The sequence below is a fragment of the Lycorma delicatula genome, chromosome 5, assembly GCF_047948215.1.
Source record: "Lycorma delicatula isolate Av1 chromosome 5, ASM4794821v1, whole genome shotgun sequence".
NCBI classification, from domain to species: Eukaryota; Metazoa; Arthropoda; class Insecta; order Hemiptera; family Fulgoridae; genus Lycorma; species Lycorma delicatula.
In genome coordinates this window covers 138,863,005-138,887,620 of record NC_134459.1, presented here as the reverse complement: position 1 = coordinate 138,887,620, position 24,616 = coordinate 138,863,005, and the positions used below count along the sequence as shown (strand labels likewise).

Sequence of the window (24,616 nt, the reverse complement as noted above, 5' to 3'; positions counted from 1 at the left end):
GAATGAGTGAGTGTTTGTGTATGCACGTGCGTGCTTGTTGAAAACATGTGGCTGTGTGTGGTTATTATTATTATCTATATACTATAGGGTCGACTAAAGAACGTGTAACTTGTTACCTCATTGCTACTTCTTTACTGTCTCCCGTAAAAAGCCATCCACCACAGCGAAATAGTTGACAGAAGTCAGAATGAACACTGGTAAAAGATTGCTTGACGTATACTCCCTCCATTTTCTTTTATTCCTTAATGTGCTCATTACAAGTAGTAATGTTACGGCTTGTCTACTAATTTCATATATTTTTATTCGTTTATTTTTATCGGCAATCTCTTGGTTAATAACTATAAAATGAGATGTTATAATACTATCGACACTGTAAAAATCGATCTATAAAATCTGCTGGCAATATTTTTTATAACAATATTTTTGTATTATATAATGCACTAGATTCACATAATGACTGCAGTAAAAGTTTATCGTATAAATTTAAAAAATATATTACTGATAAAAAATGTAATTTAAAAATATTCTGTCAACCCTTTTAGACTGTCGTACTTTCTTTTATATTGAAAAATATTCTATCGCGTAATCAGAAAATTGTATGTTGTACACAATACTAATAGATGTTAGTACTGAAATTTGTTCACATTTCTTTTTCCATTTAGATGTCATGTTCGGCAACGTTTTACCCTACCGATAAAAAAATATCAGTACGTAATTAATTATAAAATCGATCTATGAAATTAAATACACTTATAAATCATAAAATTAATTAATTAACCGATGAGATTATTTTTAAACTTATGAACTTTTGCATTTTAGTTCTATGTACAATATCGAATATCCCCATTTAATTTCTATTTATATGTACTCGTAGAAGAACCAGCGATAAAGATTTGGGAAAAACAATTTTGTAAGTGCAGTAATAACAGAAAGATTTGTCGATGATATCTTATTTTTGATGTAACTAAAATAATTCTGAAAAAATACCGAATCGGTAAGAAATTTAATTTTAAAATAAAAATGAGTAAAACAAAAGCAATAAAAAGTGACAAAAAGAAGGTGATGATCGATTAAATATTAAAGTGTGATAAGAGTATGTAACAGAATTTTTTTCGCTAAGGTAGTAAAATTACAAAGGAGAATGAGGTAAAAAGAATATTACTTAGCTCAAGGAAGAATGCCTTTATGCAGAAAAGAAAAAACAATCATCAAATTTAGATTCTAAAAAAGAAAAAAGACCTTTTTTTTAATATTTGTATAAAGTATGAAACATTCTGCTAAAGAAATAGAGACCCTAAATAGCTTTGTACAAATATAGGCCCGAATTTACTTTATGAATATTATTAATATAGCAAAACCAAATTTGAAATGCGGTTTAATTGAAGAATTTTTATAATAAGATTATTTGACAAGGAATTATACAGGGAAATAAATTGATAAAATTCAAAATGAAGAATATATTTTTTTAAAGACGTCTTTGAGGAAAAAATCAATAGAAAATTTTTTATTTAACTCGTTTATTAGGTCTTTTCTTATAGTGTCCATTGTTATATATAATGTAGATAAGAATTAAATTTAGGGAAATATAAGATTATAATACATTAAACATGAAATTACGGTGTAGAATGTAAAAAGGTATACCAAAATTAAAAGATTAGTGGAAAACAGAAATGAATTGAGAAGTTTCAAAAACCGGTGTACTTTTTGCAGTTTCTTACTGTGTTATAAAATCACGATCTGAACGGTCTAGTTTTAGAGATTAGAGAGCAAACACTATTATTACACCGCTGCTTTTCCGTATTTTACTTTACAAATAAGAATGTTTTGTCTTTTACCCATCTCTATGTAATTATCCACCCTTTCCATCCTTTCTGCTGTAATTGTAATCCATTTATTAGTTCCTAAAATTTGTAAGTTTCACGCTTTCAATTTAATCTTTGTCTTCACGTACAGTCTTTACTCTTTTCTTTCTCTTTATTATGGAATTCTCTGGTCCGGGTTATTTCAATAAATAAGTTTATATGGATTAACTTTTTCTTTTAACAGAAAGTTCTCTAATCCTTAATCCTTTTTAAATCACTTCATTTTGTGTCATCAACCGTCCTAATTTTCAAAAATTTTCGGTAACAGCGCTTCAAAGTTGCAATTTTTTCCTTTTTGATTTTGCTATCGTTCATATTTCGCTATTAAAAACCACTTAACTCGCAGTATTATTTAAAAAATATCTTTACCGTTAAAGATTTTTATGAAAAAGACTTCTTTATGACTAAGCAATCTCCCTATCTGCCTCGTCTACTTTTGTGCTATCTTAACTTTGTTCATTCTTTATTACATTTATACTTACCGAAAAATTTGTAATTTCAACCGAAAAAAAGATTTTGAAGAAATTAAGAATTTCATTTACAATTTCTGGGAATATCGATCATCTGATACCAAAGAATGCAATCGTTTCATACTACGAACGGAAAAAGCAGTACTTATCTCATACCAGTCTGAAAAAGTATTTCGCATTAAGTGGCTGTAGTCTTTATTAACAGACGGTCGAGATTCCAGAAAGTTTAAAACGAAAATTCTTCTTTCCTTCACACTAGTTTTTTCATCTCGCTGTTAAATGAAATTGTGAAACTATGGATATACGGTAATAATATTGTTAGAACGCTTCAGCGTGAACCACCATTTTCTGAGCGTACCGAGTTTATAAAAAAATTGTTTAGTAGTTGTTGGAAATTGAGGGGCAGAAAGAACAGATTCTACTCAAATAGAAAACTACTACAAATTTAGTTGACAAAGAATTCTATTTAAAATTAAATCAAGAATTAAATAAACGATGTTGTACTACTTAGTTTTTTGAAACTTACTAAATAAATGTTTGGTAATCGCCGCGTCAAGAAACGCGACTTTACAAGTAAAACAAATATACAGTTTATTGGTACCTTGGCGATTAAATTTGTGAATACGATTAACGGCACACAGCTGTTAACGTCTCGTTAACGGTTGTTAATTATTATTACAAGATTGACATTCAGTGACCGAATGAAATCCGTTATCCTTTTAAAAGCGAAATCAGATTCCGTTGAAATTCTGGCTCTACTAACTCTCTTAGAGGAAGACACTCGCCTTGTGACGATCCCGGTCGTCACACCACCCCTTCGTTTCCTAACCCTGACGGGTTTTACCGGTGGTCGTCTTTTAGAGCCTCTAAACCTGATAACGCAACACAGTCATCAGTTTGGTCTCTATCAGGATGTCACTAATGCAATCCACCGGGTTGGTCTAGTGGTTAAACTCGTCATCGAAAATCAGCTGATTTCGAAGTCGAGAGTTTTATGGTTCAAATCCTAGTAAAGGCAGTTACTTTTATACGGATTTGAATACTAGATCGTGGATACCGGTGTTCTTTGGTGGTTGGGTTTCAATTAACCTCACATCTCAGGAATGGCCGACCTGAAACTGTACAAGATACATTTCATTTACATTCATACATATCATTTATCCTCTGAAGTACCTTACGGTGGTTCCGGAGGCTAAGCAGAAAAAGAAAGGATGCCCCTGATGCCCCAGACATTTTCATCAGTGTATGATCTTTTCCAACCACGACCACCTACCATAATTTACAACCTTCAAGTATAAAACTAACTGATTCGCGAAAGTACAATACCTGCGTCCTCCTCTAACGCAGGAGGTTTCACAAAAAACTTTTCCTATATCTAACTTCAATTAGAATATACACTCAGATCATTACTTGATTGAGTCTTCTGGTTCTCCTCTTTAGCTTGTAGGTCGGTCGAGTTTCCTGCTTTGTTACATTTTCAGCATTCAAAATATTGTTTTCATTTGAAAACTGAAAGTCATTTATAGAAAGTGATATTTAAGCGTGTAATTTTCCTAAATTTTAAAATCATGCAAAATTTATAAAATTCAATACACTAATTTCAATTGTTAATCGCTTTTAAATACTGACAACGTACAAACTAAAATATTTTTCAATTAAGTTTTTCAAAACTATTTCTAAATAATGAATTTTCGTTTATTAATATTTTTAACATTAATTTAACGACGTTAGTTTACGTTATATCTAAAAGTGTTTGTTTTGCCCAAAATTATTTGTGTTTTACAATAATCTTTTCAAAAAATAATAGAGATATACAGTTCTGGGATCTATTTTATTCAATTTTTCAATTCTAAAACCATACGAAACATCAAGTTTACGTTCCAAAAATTTCATCATGGCTTCAGTTTATTCTCGTACAAAAACAGCTATAATTTTCTATTGCTTTCAGCTGGGCAGTATTCAAAAGATACAGTGATGTTAACATGGCCGTTTAAGTCCTCCTGACCTACGCCTTTAACAACTACTGAAAGAACTGCTGCTCTCTTCCAGGAATAATTTCTTAGTCTGACTCTCAACTTTCGATATGGTTGGAGTTACCTCTCCGATATGGTTGCACCTTCGGTCCATCTACTCTGTATCACTGGGCACTCAAGCCCCCTCACCATCGGCAAGGTCTCATTGTTCATAGAGGGAGTAAATATATATATGTGTATGTATATATATATATACATACCTAAAATATAAGGACGTTAACGCTAATATTTTTTATGTTTCGTAATAAATTATAGGGAGTTTAAATGGCATTAACACAAAAGTAGTTGAAAACTGGGTACTTTTAATGCATAGCTTCTACATACAAGTTTCCTTCAAACAAATTCAAATTAGCGACAATAACACAGGAAAAAATCTTTAATATGGTACAATAAGTTTTTTCCAACTGTCTTATTTAACTCATATCTTCGAAGATAAGCTTTTTACTACTTGAGTAGTATAGTTCGAATTTGTACCTGTATACTAAAAATTCCTACGACAACCCACAGAAATTCAGTCACGTACATTGTTTGAAAAAAATTTACGGTTTTATTTTCATTTTTAATTAATTAATGTAAGTTCAGTTAGATGAAGCTATCTTTAATTTTTAAATATCTTTGATGTTTCATCTTTAATGTTGAAATTAATGTTGATGGCTAAATGCATCTGGAAATATTATTCCGTTTGATTTTTTAAACTTTTACTATACAAAGTACAGAGAATGCATGACTAACGGTAATAAATAATAAAATTATCCCGAGCGTTCTTCATTAGTATATCCATTTTACTGTAACGAAAAGTAGTTCAGATTATCACCATCTCAATAGAGGAGATAAAAGCAGGTTACGGATTATCTAAGTATGTGTAGTTTGATACGTTATGGCAAGTATAAGGAATATTTTGAATAGTGAAAATTATGAGTCGATGAAGGCAGGACGATGAATATAGTGTCCATTTAACAATATTGATTTTCACTTCAGAGATCGAATGATATAACGGACATATATATTTATAAGATCTTAATCTTATTATAGTTTCTGATAAATTGATAGTTAGGTACAACTTCGACTAAAATCTCTGTTTGCAAATTATTACGCAATTTCCGAATCCTATGTCCTACATCTTCGCTTATATTTCTCAGCTGGTTCAATTTTTATCTTTTTCTACAGCCAAAATAAAGAGCTGGAAAATAAGATTATGCTGAAAACCATTTGAAGATTTCTTTAACTTAAATTCAAAAACTAGATAGTCATATTTATCTTTAAACCATCATCAGTAACAGTCACTGAAGAAAAGCTTTATAAAAGAATATAAGTAGATAAACAAGAGAAAAAAGAGAAGAAATAATAATAGAATTTTAAACGACAACTAAACCTAAAGCTAGTATTTTATATGCAGAAATCTCATTGTAGTACGATAATGGTAGACCTATATGTAATACATCACTATTGAATTTTAAATTTATTAATTATCTTCCCTTTCCTTAAATTTTGGAACTATCTCTTCACCCAGTTTAAGGTACCTGTTACCCTTTTGTTTCATAATAAGTTTTATCTATCCGATCTGTATAAGAGATGTGCATTAAAGTCTTGGCGAGCGAAGGTTTCATAGTTTGGATATTTCTAAAATAAATTTACGCTGTTTATTGATATCGCCTAAAATGAAAGCAGATGTTTGTAGTTTTCTTGTTGTAAAAACACTTATAAAAAAAATCGTTTTGAGTGTTTCATAAGAACTGTTTATTTTTAGATTAATATTTCTTATTTTCTCTTTTGTTTACTTAATTTATTTACGTATTCTTATTTTCCCCCGGTGTCTACCGATGATGGCTGTTTAACGATCGAGATTGACATCTATCTAGTTTTAGATTTTAGGTAAGAATATTTTTAAACGGTTTTTGTGTTAGTTTTGTTTAAAATTTATTTTCTGTATATTTTTCTTACACAGATTTTTTTATTACAGAATCGGCTAAATTTTACGTAACAATACACTGTCTTTTACTGGTTTTTTATATGAATGCAAATTAGCTTGACAGACGAGACTCTGCCCATTTGACAACCGGTAGTATCGGACCCCTAACAATACACTGTCTATCGACGTAATAAGTCACTTTACAAGATTTTGTCACAAATTTTTCTCCTCCCTTAATCGCCTTTAGATGTCTTTATTTCGACCTACCTAAATTTATATTAATATATTTTGCGATATGGGTTTTGGTGGTGAAATTTTGTATTTGTTATAGCTTCACTTTTTTCTTTCGGTCCACTAGCGATATACTACTTATAATTTCACAAATTTTGTGAAGGAAAAGATAGAATTTTATAGAAAATCGCATAATTTTTTTCAGTTTAAAATTTCAAAAAAAGACCGTAAACTCCAAAATTAAATTTAAATAAATATTATAAAGATTATTTAAAATTAATACTCTTATTTTTTTAATTATAAAAATAATATTTAACGTTTTAATGTTTTCTGTTTTCAAATAACTCATAATTTTGTGTGGTGTAATGAAAGAAAAAACGATATCTTTTTGTATTTGTATATAGATTACTGACGGTGAGAGTCGTGTGAAAAAAGATTACTGTTGTACAAATTTTAGCAATCTTTATTAAAAGTTGATACTAGACACCGAGAAAGTTGTTATGTGGGAAATTTAGGCGTCACTTTGTAAACGTATCTATTCGCTGTTGAGTTCTGCACGGAACGGTCTTGTCACATCTACATTAGACTTCTCGATGTCCTCAAAAAAGAAAAAAAAAAAACAGATTTATTATTAACGTGTAGAAATTTATTCTATGGATAAATTCGATTCATTCGGTCTTCGTATAAGTTTTAGAATGTATTATATCGACATAAATTGTTAAACGTTTTACTGTAATCGCTAGAATATATACTTAAATTACTTTCGTGTTTATAAGAGATTCGTAAACTAATTAATAATAAAAAATAGACTAATTACTGGCCCGGATAGATTATCGACAATTATGTTTATCTTTATACAACTACATTTCTACAGGTAGATGAAAATGCAAAGTAAAAAAGCAAAGTAATTCATAAAAAAAAAAATTAATCGTACCTTTTTCAAAATTGTTCGCTGTTCCGATTTTCTTTCAGTTATATTTTCATTTTCTTTCTACTGTATCAAAGTTACGATAGTAACTTTTATCGCACGATAACCGTTTAGTAAAAAGTATTACTAAACGTTCGTAAATTACGTACCTATTGAGATCTAACCTACTCGAATATCTTTAAAAATTCTAAGCGCTAACCTAAAGGATGCACTAAAAGTAATAGAAATAATAATAATTTTCTTTTTTGGGGGAAGGAAGTGGTAATACATTTACGCACGGAGTGCTGGACTCCCATTGGTGATTTTATCAAACCGCTATCAATAGACTACCTGCTAAACCGTCCCCTTTTCTAACATGATTCGGTCCGGAACCGTTTTATCATTACTTTGGGCTGAGTCCTCCCATCTTAGATTGAGAAGGCTGTCATCAAATTTGCACTTGGCTCAAGACTATCCAGGTCGTCTTTCATGACTCCCGACGAATCGGGTCACACTCCCAGCTGCTCAGATCTCGGAGCATCATCGCAACCACATTATTGGGGGCCCAGTGCTCCGATATCGCCTAGTGTCCCTCAATTTGCCACCCATCGAACACAATCGAAAAAGGTGTTACTTTCGTGTACGTCCCGTACACCGAAGTAACAGTGGCAGTCGGAGGGAGCTTATCTTCATACCCTATGGTATGTATGCGAATGTACACGTAACCCGTTAAAAGCCGGGTCACGTAATACTACTCCACCTCCTCATATCCCCGCTCTTTTCACGGTCTGACCAGAGGGTTAAAACTTGCGGTCCATGTCCTCTGATTTCGTGATCCCAGGTCTTTTGCCAGGCGAGGAAGGTGCGACTTTGTTCCTTCCCGATGATGGTCTCCCGCTCCTCGCCTGCCCGTCGCCTCTGTAGGCCGCCTGGTGCTTCCTTAGAAAAAGAGCAACGGGTATGACGCTGGCGACCAGCAGAACGGCAGACTAGAAAATCGTCCGATACGCGGAAGCGACTCGAAAGATAGCGAGGCGTTACAGCCACTTCCAGTTTCTCTCAAATCTTAACGCCTGGGCCGTCACTTTCGCTCCATTATTACAGGACGGATTGCACCGTCGACATCAGCAGTCATCGTCTGCAAGCCCTCGGTCCATAGAAATTTGCCATGAGCCGGCTAAGAGCGGTTATGGCCCTTGCCGTATTGTCGGTGACTCTCCTTAACTGCACAGCAAAGCTGAGTTTCCGGTCGTTTACCATACCGAGGTATTTTGCGGCCGGTTTGGTCTCGTCAACTTCATTCCCGACCCGCAAGAGGAGGATGGGGTCAATACGCTTCTTCACATTAAAACAACCACTATCTCCGTCTTGCTGAGGACTAGAGACAGCTCACGGTCGTCCAGCCAGGCGCTGACCCTGTTGCATCGCTCGGCGCTAGAAATGGTTGTGGTTCTCTGCTTGCCTCAACAACCTGATGAATTCCATCTAGGGTCGACCGACCCTACCGGAAAGTAATTCATTTTAATCTGCTATTTTTTTTAAATCTTACTGTTTTTAAACTACCCGATTCATGGCCGATAACTAGTCTCTCTTTTAATATCTTTTCTAATACCTTCCCAGCTGCGTCAAACATATACAGAGGCGGTTGGAGAACGATGACTCTGGGTTTCCTTTGCCCTTGGAGATCAGCATAAGACGCGTGGTCTTCCATAATAATAAAAGTAGCATAATAATAATAAAAGTAATAATAATAACAATAATAATAAATAAACGATATTATTTTTCAGAAATTATTTCGGCAATTTAACAGTAAGTTTTCATAAAATTTAATATAATAACGAGCAAATGTTTCACGTGAACACTTCACAAAAAGGATGATTTTTTCAGCGGTGAAACGAAGGAAGTAGGGAGAATATAAATATTACGCAGGATTGATCAATTGCATATAACAAAATATCTAAAATATAAATAAAAGAATAATAAAATAAATTAGTAAGAATAAACTGTGAATTGTCGGTGTAAAATCAGCGGTGTTATACGATCAGTTGGATCAACGGACTACAGTGTAAAGGGGTGAAGAACGGGCGTTCTTTGAACGTGGACCGGGGAGCTTAGAAGCGGGCGACGGCTGTAGCTTTCGCTTATTTATAGCTGCAAAAATTAGATTTCAATAACACGGCCTATAATTTTTTTAATTCCTCTTGTACAATCATAATTAAGAAATCTTTAATTATATTTTCCGTATTTTACTGCCGTGAATCGCCATATTTATTATAGGTATTTTAAGAAATTTAATTTCTTTAATTAATTTCTATTCTTTTTTGCATGAAAATTCATCTTTCTTGCTCGGATTTACTTCGGATATCTTTCTTACTTTTATATCCTTTATAATTTTAATACCTAAAGAACAAAATTCTGCGCTATAGTATATTGCGTTCCCCGATCTTAATATTTGACTCATTATCTTTCCGTTCTGTCTCGGTTCATTATAATTTTTTTTTTATAACTATTGTTTATATTTAGATTGGATTTTTCCCCCGGCGATGAATGCATACCATTCATTACTTCTTCTGACTTATTCCTAGTTTCATTTTAAAGAACGGTACAGTTACAATGAATCTAAATATTTCTTTTTTTTATTATTATTTCCGTAAAAATACTAAAGTCAGAGATTTATTCCGATTCCCTAATCGCTTGCTCCTACCTCCATCCTAAATAATCGTATCGAAATGAGGTTTTTGTAATTGTAATAAACAGTTCTACAAGAAAAAAATAAAAGTATTCGACTGTGAATCTGTAATCTTATCTATTAAGAAAATAGAAAAGATTGAACAATTATTTTTTTAAATAAATTATGAGGTTTGTTGTGCTGGAGAGAAACAAGTGCAAATATTCTAGACTGCTCTTAAAAATAAATGATTTTCGTTCGGAATAGTTCATATAAGAAAGAGGTAACTGTTTCACATAAGTCAGTATTGTGGATTATCGGGCAATTTTTAAAATAATTAATGTTTTCATATAATTTTCTCTTTCTTAGTAATTATTAAACTAAATTTACAGACGAATACATTTTTTAATTTCTGTTTTAAAACTTTCCTTTTTTTTAAAGTGGAAATTTTTTTAATTAGGAACACTTAATTTAATTAATTAATTGTTCATGTTCACTTAGGAACATAGTTAATAATTTTTATTTGAAAAATATTCAATTACCAAAATAATGAATGAAACAACCTGAAATTTAAATAAAAGTTAAAAGTTCATATTTCAATTCATGAACTATTTTGAAATTGTTTTATTGATATTACAGACCTTAGAAACCACGTAGTATATATCAAATCATGTTTGTGGTTAAATGTAAAAGACACTTTTTGTTAATTAAATGAGTTTTTAATAAAATAATATATTTTCAATGGCTAGTTTTAGTTCTACTATAATGTGATTTTTTTAACATATTTTTTTTACAAAATTTTAACAGCTTAATTTCAGATGTTATCTTTCATTACTAAAACTTTAATACATATTATCTATAATGTTTAGTTTTTATATATAAAAAACTAGTTACCAGTAAAATACTGAACTCCAGCCGTAAAGAAGATTGATGAAAAAAAGGGCTGATATTATATAATTATTATTTACTCCTGTCGTACCGTAATTTTGCCTTTTGTTTCAGAATATTTATTATTGTAGATGTATATATTGATTGTAATATGTTAAACCATATCGGTTATTCCTGATGAGGCTATACATACTTTGTATGTGTACTTTGTGCTAGAGAAAAATAGTCTTATAAAGAGTGGTACAATCGCTTTTACTGCATGTATGCGATTAGTTTATGCTTTAACCGTTATTATATGACACATTACCAAAATAATTTTAAAAATATTAAAATGCAATTCCTCATGTAATTGAAATGATATATTTGCTTAACTGACATATTATTTTTTTTCTCGAATCGATAATTAGTGAATTTTTTTAACTGGGTGTGGTTTTATAAAAATAAACGTACGCGATAGTTTTACATATGTGTAACAGAACAATTTTAAAACGATACTATAAAAATGAAGCTTACAAATTAAAAGATTTTATTTATTTTTTATATATATTAATTTTATATATAATAGTAATAATAATAATAACATTAAAATGTAATAATCTAAATATATGTAATTAATTTGCAGCGTTTCTGAAATAACAGTAAACACTATTACATAATAAATAGTTAAATTTCAATTGACAGAATAGTACTGAAAAACACCGTGTACATAAAAGTTCTGTATCGGCCTATTTATTTATCTAATGTATCTATGTATTTATTTAAAAAAGAAATTCTCTTAGTATCGTTAAATTGAGTTCACCGAACTAAAGTCTTTCGATCGGTTTTCCCACCACGTGTTTATAAATCATACATAAGAAATGAAACGTTCTTTTAAATAACTAAAAGAATAAAAATTTTGCGAATGTATTTTTTGAATTTAATACATCGAACGAAAGTTGCATACAAAGAAAATTGAGACAAGATAAATCGTAAATCGTAATTTTTTTAAAAATTTAATATCGATTAGGGAAGGAAATTATGAGAAAACTGAAACATATTTTTGGAAATTTAAAAACTGCGCTGTGATTTAGAACTGACAAATCTAGATTAACCCCAGTTTAATGTTATGTTTTACAAGTTTTTAATTTTATATCGATGTAATCTACCGTTTCAGCATTACAATTGCATTAAAAGAGGTCGATAAAAATGTTTGTTACTCGTATTGTAATCATATTTCTGATTTTAAAAATGACGTGAAATATTTTAAATCAAATCTATTTCTAAATTACATTTTATGTACTGATGATCAATAACGTAAATTTCCTTTTTTCTGTTATCGGATTAAAAAACATACACTTTTAAATCAAAATAATAATAATAAAAATAATAATAATAATAATAATAATAATAATAATAATAATAATAATAATAATAATAAATAAATAAAGATTTATCTACGTATTAATTTATTCAATAAATAAATATTACATTCTTTTAATAAAAAAAAGTTTAAAAATTTAATATAACTTTTATTATATATAAAAAAGTGGATTATACTCAAACGCAGCCATCAAATAAAAATTTGGAATACATTCTAAAGAACACCAAACGAACGCGACGGGTAGCAATATATCTTGTATTTTTCCTATCTTATGATCGTTATGTACTGTTTAATATGAAGTTGTATTTATTTTATTATTTTATTTTATAAAAAAAAAATATATAAATTCGTAATATAGTAATGTTATCTTCATCTCTACTGAGTATGTATTTGTATATTTGTGTTGTGTGTGTGTATGTTTGTGAATAGTGATGTATTTATATATAATTAAGTTAAACATTAATTTTTATTAATCCTCTGTAGATGGTCCAGCAATTGTACGGGTTAACCTATTTGTGAGAAGCATCGCCACGATTAGCGACATCAAAATGGTAAGTAAGCGGATGAAGGATTATAAAACTACACTATCGAGAAAATGACTTGTCATTAAAAAAAAAAAAAAAATATTGCGTTTCGCCTGGGAAGTAAATACATATGATACGATAGGCCTAAAGTAGGTATTTTGTTTGGGTAATATCTAGAGAAGATTCTCGGACATAAGGTTCCGGATAATGAGTTTATCGATTAGGGTAGACGTTATCGATGTGTGATCGATTGGTGGAAACGGTTGCTGCAGATACGAATGTCGTTAGATCACAGCGAAGTTGTTTTCACCCGAGCATCATCGGTTATTCGATCGGTAGTCGGCTTGCTGATAAATATGACTACCGATGAACTGACGGCATGCGTTTCAGTAGCGACAGTCTCGCCTGCCGTTTCGCTCTGCCGGATCGATTTCTCCGGGATTCTTCTCTAGATATATGAATTTAGGCCGATCGTAAATATATTTTTCGCTCGCCTTAGATCTTTGCTCTAAACTACAGTGCTGATCGAATCGACCGGTGGAAGTAAATAATTAGAGGTAAGTGTAATGGAATGAATAGTTTTGTCAATGATTATGTAAAATTATTAATTACGCCTGCTGATTCTGTTTGATTGACTGTGATCGATTGATATAAAATAGCCTTAAAGCCTATTTTAATTATTACTAAAAAAAATAATAATTAAAATTATTTATAATAGTACACAACGATCGAGCGAGCGTATAGTTTCTGTAGAGAGCATCGCATTGTTAGTTCTATGTTTTTATTTTCTATATTCTGTTTTGATCGCTTTATGTTTTTTGACCGTACATTATAAGATTATAAAAAACAAAATTATTTATTTGTCGATATGCATTCATTAAAACATTCATATTTTGTATCGCGAACTGTATTCTATGTTAACATTACAAATAAAAAAAATATTATTTCGATTTATTAGTTAATCGATAGGTAATCGTTTCATTTTATGACAGCCTTTCTCTTAAAAGGTGCATAGCCTTTTGCAGTCCTATATTCACTCAGATTATTGACGGCGCAAAGGTGCTTTCACAGTCGTATCTATATCGTTTAAGTTTTATTTCTATAAATAAAACACGAAGTTGATGATTCGGCCCGAATTGTTACGGTTAAATGAAAGACCATAATGAAACTCACGTATTCGTATCCTGATACGTTGATACGCAACGGGAAGAAGAGACCTACTGTATGTAATATACGTCTATAGCTAAATATAGCTGATTAATATGAATGTACCTAGATCTTCCGTACCAAATGATATCGTCGTGGCGCCTACGCCACGACCGGGCGGTAGCAATGGAAAAGTTCCCATTAATGTATTTTCAGTGTGTGTTGAGGTGTCTGCGTTAATTCGAAGATATGACCTAACAAAACGTAAAAGTTAAATGATCAGATAAAATCAAACCGATCTTTTAATAGGATTCGCTTCGGCTTGACCTGAAGAACGCCGTTAAATGAACGAATTCATTCATTAACCCATTCGGTTGTTCAACGTTAAAGTCTACTTTATTTAACCGATAATTTTTCTATCGTCGGTCCTAACCGGTTTGATGAGACTTATTTGTTCCGATCTATTTTTTTAATCTGTTTATTTTTACGCAGTCGTAAATTTTTGAATTTTTTTTCTTTACTTATGTATTTTAACCTTTATTTTCCGAACAACTTTTACTTTCCGTTTGTAAATTAACTGATCCAGATATCATAACGTATGATTTACAGACCCGGCTCATCTTCTAGGATAAATTCATCCCGGTGTTCTTTTTTCATCGATTGTGAAATTCCTTGTTTCTAATTTTAAAGAGCCACCTTTTCAGTATTTTATTATATTACGTTTCAATAGCGTTTAATATTCGTCTTTCTGCCATAATATATGTTACATTGCCGTAAAGCTAGCGCTACACTTTTTATACATATATATATTGTGTTTAATTTTTAAATTTGTATTTTACATTAGTACATTACTTTTCTGTGTACAGGCCCTTTGTTTTTTCGATCCAGTTTTAATATGTTCTTTGTTGTTTTTCAACCTTTGTAATTTTTCTGCGTAAATAAAAGTTTTTTTTTTTTAATTTCTGGTATATAACATTTAATATACAGTAATCTTACTTTTACCCCATTTCATAACTATCATTTTACTTTTTTATTTTAAAATTAAAGTTTACTTTTTACACGAATCCATACCATAAAGCATTTCTAATTATAAAATTTGTCTAGAAACGAAATCCCCGAACATCTCTGATGTGTTCCCTTAATTCTTACTACGCTTTCAAATCTTGTATCGTTCTTCTATATACCGTCGTAAAGTAAATGACAAGACGACATCCGTTTGTTTTCCGTTTTGGAGCTTTCCTTTGTCGGTATTCCACAATAGTTGAAGCCATCTATATTTTACAGATCTATATTTGCTAAAATATTATTATGTTCCACAAATATATATTCTTATTATCTACAAACGGCATAGAAGTAGCTTTACTTTTATTAATTCCGTCTTCCAAGATTAATCTTAAGAGTTACAACGTGAGCTCGAAACGGTCTCCTTTTGCTGCATTCATTAATTCGTGTCTTGCTAATTTATAAGTATTTATTATTTACGCCGGACGATATATCAAACCGATCTCGTATAGTTCTCATCCGAATCCATTAGTCTTCTTTAAGTTAACAAATAATTTAATTTTTATAAAATCCGTAGTCACATCTACATTTTCATATATTTTGCATAAGAACTTGTATTTTATATTTTTAATATATGTACGTAGTTTTAACATGCACGTTGTAACTTTTCACAAAGTTTATTATTATTATTTTTTTTTTTTTTAATATTATTAATTGTTTTTTCGTTATATATATCTTGAGTAAATTTTCTTAAAACAGAGATAATATTCAAACTTCATGAGTTTCTATGTTCTAATCGGTAAAAGTCAGCTTGATTTATTTTTCATATTAATCGGTATTTTCTTAAATATATATCTCTTCTTAAACTGCTGAAGTTAAAATAAAGACTATCAATTTAGGGTGAATAGAAAAATTTACCTATTATTTTTACTTTATTTCTTTTTTCCAGCACCCTTCATGAATTACTTTATCGTCATGTACGCTAATTTAAAATAAAATCTTAACTTAATCATTTAATACAGTTCGTGATATATAACACAATTTTTTCGTCATTTTTGTTGTAACTTAGGATCGTTTGATCTAGTCTACAATTTTTAAAAGGACTTTCTTTAATAATTTTAATAAAAATTTTATCCGAGTATAATCGCAACCTGTTATTAAAAGAATTACTAATTATGTTCATTGCTCGTTGATTTTGCTCGTTTGATTTTTTCCAGTAAATGCGTGCGCTTTAAATTTTTGTTTGTCATTTAATATTATTATAATTATTAGTTTTTTTGCATTTTGCATTTTTATATTATGGCATTTATAACAGTTAAATTAATAATATTCTTATCTAAGTAAATTATTTATTTTTGTTTTATTTTTACTATTAATTGATATTGTACTCAAATATTATTTTTAATCGTGTAAAAAAATAATGTTGGTATGCAAAATTAGCTAAAAAACAAATATAGAAATAGTATTATAAACAGAAAGGTTAAATATAAGTCGTCATGTACGATAAATTAACTATACGTGAATAGGAAATTGAAAAAAAAAATTAACTTTCAAAAACGTATTTAAAAAAAAAACCAAATTGTAGTCGATAATTTATAAAAATGGTGGAATAAAAGTCGATAGACATCATTGTAGTTACGGATTATAAAAATTTTTGTTGATATTCAAATTTTTAAAGTTGTATTTAGAAAAGGCGTATACTTTTTTTATCAAAGATTTTTACGCCAATTCGGTTTTTCTTTGTAGGCAATGCCTGTTTTCATTTCAATTATAAATCTTCTTTTTCTTTACATACTAGCAAGTAGTTATAATTTCTTGAAAATTAATATATTCATTCAAGAGGCTTTTTCTCGGCTGAAAAGAGCCTTGCTTAAATTTTTAACATAATTTCAGTGTCCTAGTTTATAGAACAATTAAAATCTTTCATTAAAAACGCGCTAGAGAAATATTTTTCGCTAACAACGATTTTTATTGATGAAATTTCGATTTTTTCCGGTCAAAAATCTATTGTAACGTAAATTTAATAATAAATTTTAATTTCTTTTTGTTATTTTTTCGAAGCACGCTATAAAAAATTCATTATGGTTTTCGTTAGCGGTACATAGTCAACAGTTACTGTGAAAATAAGTAAATTACCCACCAAAAACGGTGTACAGAAAATATTTCGTAAAATTACAATATTGTCGCCACTTCGATCGTTAAACGATCAATAATTGTTGAAACTACTACCCATCGATAGTCTCTGCTGACGATGATCGTTAACAGTCGATATGACCATCTATGTAAGATTTTAATTAAACAATTTCTGAACTTAAATCTTATTTTATAATTGAATTAATTGTTTTGGTAAACTGCCCGATCAGATAACTATAGTATGCTATCATGAAAGATTTGTTTAAACAAAAAATACTTTTTTGAACTTTGTACTAAATAAAAAAATATTTTTATACGATAAGAATTTTTTTATTTTCCGATGTATGAAATTCAAGAAAAACCGGAAAGATTTAAGTAAGTTTCCGTAATTTCGATTTGTAAAATCTTATGAAAGAAAAACTCCGGAAAGAATTTTGAAGGAAAGTAGAATTCCATTAAAACCGGTGGAAATCACGACAGTTATTAGAAAAAAGTTACAGAAACGCATCGGAATAGATTATTATTAGGTCTAACCGTGTTCTGCGTTTATACAAAGCGCTTGTACCAAAATATTGGCCTAAGCCAACGGTCGTTTCTCTCAAATTTCCTATTCCATAAACCCGTTAAAATCGAACAAAAGTTTTTGTCAACCGTTTGATTTCGCGGAAAGAATGACACTCTTTCGGTTAAAATGTAATCGATCTTGGTGTCGGAGCCGTTCAATCGAGATTTATTTAGGTTCGACAAATTATTTTCACAGCCGCTGTGACAACGATCTACCGTCCTCACTCTCGTCGAATCAGCTGTTAGAAATATTATATTTTAAAAGGTTTTAGTCTTGTAATTTATTGAAAACTTCTGACCGACCGCAACATGATTTTATCGTTGTTTTTTTGTTCGGCAGTAGGGACAAAATTTTCCACAATCCAATCAGTATTCAGCTTTTCAGTCGAAATCAAATGTTACAAACGGTTTTTTCTATTTCCCAATTTTTTTAAAACTTCAATTCAAATCGTTAACCGACGATTTTTTCTGATTATAATATGGACATTGTCGACATATAGCTTGACGATCATTGACGAGCATTGGACATTATAGCTTGACGATCGACATAAAGGTATTTCTCATCGTTAAACATTCTAATTTGAAGTAATTAAACGTTTATAACATCTTATACGGTTCACATATTACTCCAGATAACTTTTTAAATGTTTCTAAAGCCTCAGTGAAAGTTTTCCAGAATTTAATTAATAAACACGCCCACCTTAGTTTAAAATTCATATTTTTTTCGTTAAAAAAAAGATCCACGAACGCCGTTCAAACCACCGTAAAACTAAATAACGTATCATATATATTACGAGATATTTTCTAAAATCTCCTTAAAGTAATACAAAAAATCGTGGATAGGTTTCGCTTCGGATGCTTTTTGCAAATCCAAGCGAATGCTCTCTCATTCGAGTTCATTACTATTTATCACAGAAAAATTTTATATATTTGAGATACTGTTTTGGGTTTATTATAATTAGATAATTAGAAATAGGGAGTACTGACCGAACAGATACAACTTCCCACTGCCGCTTAATTTTAATAATGTAAAAATAAAATAAAAATAGATTCCTAATCGGTAATTACTAAACTTTTACTTTTTACAAAGAAGAAAAACCGTATCCACCCGACTCAATTCACATACTGTTTTATATTTATTAAAAATACTGTAATATTTGCTTTAAAAATTGGTAATAATTATAAATTAAGTATTTTTGTTTATAATTGTATTTTTTTATCATAAAATATATAAACGTATACTACACAGTCTTTAAAGTTACACAGTCTGAATAGTTAAAAAGTAATTTCTCATATTTAAATTATTAGAAAGCTAGAGGTGCATAATATAGTATTTTGACAAAAAAAAAATAGTTTATTAGTATGTATGCAGCTATATTTAGATTAAAATGTAGGTATAGCATTTAAAAGTATGGCGATTTATTTTAAGGTTTGGTGATAGCGGCATGAATAATAAATTGCCTGTCTGGAATGAACTTTTTTATGTTATTAACAGCATCTACTAAATTGACGACGATGACTCGTTTATAAAAATTGAATAAAAAGTTGAAGGATATCAAAAAAAATGTTTTTTCTGAGTAGTTTTAATATACGGTAGAAATAGCGACAAAAATATTACCGAGATATCTATCATTCGTTAAAAAATAAAATCAGTTGTCATTAAATTGACTATTAAATCTCATTCTAAATGTAAAACCTTTATATTTGTTTTAAATTATTGCTAAATTTTGTTAAAATAATGTAAATATTAAGTTTCAGAAAATCTTATTTTTATTACATTTTGTTATTTTTATTTCTACCGGGGAATTAAAATAAAATACTCCGTTGTTTTTTTAATAAATTTTAAGCTATGTTCGGTAAAAATAAAAACGTATATTGGAAGTTTTATAGAAATATTACGTTTCAGTTATTTTATGTACATATACATTTATATTAATTTTTTTAAATATCATCTATAACAATGAAGGAAAGCTAATTAAAAAATGACGTAAACAATTTTTTTTTTACATAGAAATAATATATAAGAATTTTAATAATGTTGTTGAAACTAAGGATAAATTGGTTATGCGATTAATAAAAATTTAACTCTTATTATTGACAATTAACACCAATTAAATTTTAATTTAAAATTTGCAGTTCCTTACTTATACAACGTTCGTATTTATTAAGAGGTTATAATACACTTTATTTGAATAATGATACGTTTTGTTCTTAACCTTATAAAATGAACAATTCAAATAGTTATAGTTTCTGTAAAAATATATATGACTTCGAAATAACCGAATAATAATAATGTTATAGAGGTAGATTTAAAAAAAAGTAATTAACGTTTACTTTCCCGATAGTCTTCTAAAGCGATAGAGTCGCTTTTATTGTAGTGTACTTCAATTCATCTTCAAATCATCGACGATGATTTGAAGTTTCTACTTTCTAATAATAGTAAAAAAAAAATCGCGATTAGTCTTGTATTTTTTTCTCTTATCAGCTGGGATTTTATTTGACTACTGAGGATTTTGTTCTAAAAATTAAAAAAAAAATTAAAGACACGTACCCGTTTTAGGTTCCTTAACCTTTCGTGAAACAAGAAAAAAGTAACTATCTTTTTTATTGTCCTCGATGAATTCTTGGGAGATAGGTTTTCAATATTTCGGCTGTTTTCTAATATCTGTTTTAGTAAAAAAATTATTTTAATTAATAACAAAAAATAAATATTAAAAAACACGACTGCAAAAAAAAAATTGTGTTTAATACAGGAAATTAAAGACGTGTGGATGACAATTTTGTATATGTATAATTTTTTTCTAATTCTTTACATTTATATACATATAGCCTAATTCCCGCTCTTTAGTATAGTGTAATTACTACTTAGAGCCTACTCTCGGGCGCATTTAAAAATTTTCATCAAAGGACACAATTTTCTTATCTATGTAAAACCAGGTGAGAACTTAATCATTAGACAATCTTAAATGTCTGTTGTTTCTACAGGATGAAAAATATATTTAAACAAACTAAAACTGTGTGAAAGTTGATTGGTCACCCATTATTTTATTTAATTAAATACTGCTTTCACATTAATTTCTAGTAATAGCTGTTGCTTTGTATACAATACACTCGTATGCTATGCAGCTTTAAATAAGGTCCATTTCTGAGTATATCGATTAATTTTTGTTCTGGTTTGGTTCCATCGTGATTTTGTATCATACTAAGAAGTAACTCCTTTGAATTTTGAAAATAGGAAGATTAGTTGTGAAGATATAACATTTCCGAATAACCGTGATCTGTTAAATCGACAGTGTACCTGATGCATGCAAAATTTAGCCTTTTCATCTACTACGAATATCCCGTTTGAGTTTTGAAAATCGGACGAGTGTTCGCAATTATAAGATTGTAAGAGTTTAATGGGGTGCTATTAGAAGATTATAAGAGTAACCCATTACACCTCCCAAAACAGCGCCCCGAGGGCACCCCGTTTGTTACCAGTTGGTGATGATCGGTATATCCTCGCACGAGTTGCTCGCGTCACCTCACCACTCCACTCTCACACGGAGACCCCACGGTAAGCCTGTTATTATTAAACATACTTTTTTTAAATTTATTAAATTTTTTTAAATTATTTAACGTAAATTTAATTCTATCATTTTTGTAATATTATTCATTCGAATCATTCAGTTCAAACACGTTTCACGCAGTGATAGAGGCTCACAGTTCATTAATTCAGTTCATTAAAGTTTGTTCTTTCCACAATCTCCAACATACACAATCTCCACAATTACATATATATATATATATATATATATATATATAGAGCCTATGACACTCCCAGTAACATAAGGATTCCAAACGCGAGGTTAAACATCTAAACGGTTGAGCTGCTACGGTGGAACAAACATACATACACCATAAATACAGTGCATTCCTGTTTGGGCAGTCGTGTAATTAGAAAACATCGATATGCCGGGTTCAATTTGTCGTATAAAAAAAAAATTAATTAATAATATGTAACCGTAAAGTCAGGGACAAAATGTTATTTGAAAAAAATTAATTCAAATTAAATATTACGATAAAGAAAGTACTGTTATCTAAGCTGAAATAACGTCTTATTAGCTCTGATTTTATCCTGCTGCATGTCAGTTAATTATTTTAATACGGTAGTTACCGTTCTCCCGCTTTATGGGGGAATGTTTAAAAGTATTTTTAGTTACACGTGTAATAACAATCTCTCCTAATTATTTACATTTTTCCACTCGGTTTAAATTGATATGGAATATGTTAAAAGAAATATGATCAAGGAGTAAAATTTGATCTTTCAAAATTTATTTTAATTACTCGACTTCAAACACATAGTGAAATATATATATATATATATATATATAGTATATATATATATATATATATATATATATATATATATATATAGTATATATATATATATATATTATATATATATATATACTATAAAATACACGTTATACAATTAAAAAATATTTTTACTGTAAAATACAACAAATGTTATAACAAATGTAATATAACAAATAATTTTAATTGACGTGAAGTAACTGAACGCGAACAAATTATTTCATAGCAACAATCGTTCACTTTTGTGCAATAGGACAACTTTAAAATAAATACGGTAATAAATTTACTTCTTTAAAAATATAATAAATTATTCGTCGTATAATTAATTCTTAGGGTTTCTCTAAATAGAGGAATACATCTACATTACGAAATAAGTAATTAAATTAAAAATGTCCGAATAGTATCGGAAAACACTATATTTATAGCAAAAAGAAATATACTATGATCTAATCTTCTCGAAAAAGTATTGTACTAGTGACGATCGGATTCATATACAAGAATTTAATCCTTAAAACAACCGGTTTAACAGGTAGCTTTGCCAAGAAGTGTATTACAGATTTTACTCTACTGAAACTTGGAAAAATATTAAAATGTAATTGCTCTAGTAAAAATAGCTTTAGGGCTTCTTCCCGATACATTTGATTATTACACCTTTTTAAACAAGACGGTAATGTTTTATCTCCTAAGAAAAAAATTAATTTCTATTTATTTATTTTTGTTTTAATAAAATTTAAAGTAATCATTTTATTATTAAAAAAAAATTATGCCTTTAATAACAAAATAATTTGATAAAAAAAAGATTATAAGTAATTTTGTACGGTAATAATTTTAAAAAATTTATTTGGATAAAAAATGGAGCAGCGGCTTATCTTTTTAATGCAGTTTTTAAATTATTGTCAGACTTTAATCGTAACTGTTTGTACTATTTTATGATCGGAATAAGCACTTCAAATATCGGTGATTCTGGTTAGGAAGGTTTGATATGTCGGCTGCCAGGGTGGTCGGCAATTGCTACCGACTGCGGTGAGGCGACTGAGCCCCTCTGTCTAGAGCGTCTATATTACCATCTTCTTCTTTATTTTTTCCGGGGATCATTTGGATTTCTCTGTTGACCGCATTCCAGTCCAAATGTAAAAGCACGTTCTGTATTTAGCTGCCGCTGAATGCGGCGTGATTCGGTAGATTGGCGTTTCGAATCTTCTATCGGCAGCTAATAGATCGGTACAGCGGTAAAATAATACTAGCAATTGTGTCGACTTTCCTCGAAGCATAATTTGTTCATAACAATAACATACGCACTATACTCTAACGATAACATTTATATCCCAACAAATTCTTGTTAATAACTTCGTTCGACACCAATCTTTTTTATACTTGTTTACACTACTCGATTATTTCTTTTTTTATCAACTCTTGGATCGTCGGTCTTGTGTTTGTTTCGTACTGATTTCTTTCATTATTATGATCCGTCTCGTAGACAAAATTTTCATCGTGATTTAATGCGCAGTACTTCCTTGACACCAATTTATGACTTCGGGAATAGTCGTAGAAGATTTACTCACCGATCTATCTCATCTATTTCGTGATACTCGTTTGAGATAAAGAATATAAAGAACATTATCCACATATTTTCCTTTTTTAAAGATAAGATTTTACCGAATTGTTGTTAGCGTTCATTCTTAAACTTCCAAACGAAACTTTGAGAAAGTCTCAACCCGTCTTGGTTTGAGAACAAACTGTAATAATCTGTTATGCATTGTTGCACAAAACGACTTTCTCTGATATGTAATAATGACTGACCGATAAAGTATTGATTATCAATCAGTACGCCAAATAGTTGAATTTTGGAATATTTGAAAACTTTTTCCATCCTTTATTCACTACATATTGAGTATAAGTTTAATACTCGTAAAATAATTGGAAATGAAGCCTGGATTTTTATGTTACGAAAATAATCATTTAATTATGCATTTAATACTGGTTAATCTGTCTGTATTTAACTTTTCATATTATTAATCAGCCTGTTTATGAAAATTATCCCGTACGGTTAGAAATTATCTTTACTGTCTGTCCATAAAATTTTTATAATAAGTTTATTTTTACTTATAAGAATAAATTTTAATTTTTTTAATATAAGTGAGCAACCTGAGCAAGGAAACCCCTTTTTTCGTCTTTTTTCCCCTACATCCCCGAGCCGGACATCCAATTAAATATATTCGGCTCGGGGACGTGTCCTTGCGACTCTAAGAGGGCCTTCATACTCACCGGTTATCAACCCGGTACAGAAGGTCAGCCCCCCAGTTCCAGATTTTTTAATTGTCTGCCTCTAATCTCCGACGGAAGAAACCAGGCCCGGCTATGCCGTTCCCAGCCACCCGCCGGAGACCGCGTCTTGGTCTTTCCTTTTGCTAGCCTCAAACCGACGGCGCAGGAGCCGAAGCGTATCCGGGAGAGGCCATCCATTGCATACGAATAGCTGACCCCTGCGAATATGAACAATCAAAAAAAAAGGAAACCCCTTTAGAGGTATTGTTGTTTCTGTACTTCATGTAATTATTATATG

At 30.0% G+C, this 24,616-nt stretch overlaps 1 protein-coding gene across 7 annotated transcripts in view; it reads left to right on the top strand.

The window, feature by feature from the left end:
• The window catches only part of GluClalpha (glycine receptor alpha 1), a 241,254-nt gene that overhangs the window by 145,471 nt on the left and 71,167 nt on the right, over positions 1-24,616 (top strand). For 2 of the 7 annotated variants that reach the window (XM_075367152.1, XM_075367155.1), the window contains exon 4: positions 12,812-12,879. The exons of 4 other annotated variants lie outside the window; for them this stretch is intronic. In XM_075367152.1, the coding sequence (XP_075223267.1) occupies positions 12,812-12,879 (68 nt within the window). Of the gene's footprint in view, positions 1-12,811; positions 12,880-24,616 lie in introns of those variants that run through there. One more of the 7 variants, XM_075367157.1, reaches the window with a different exon arrangement.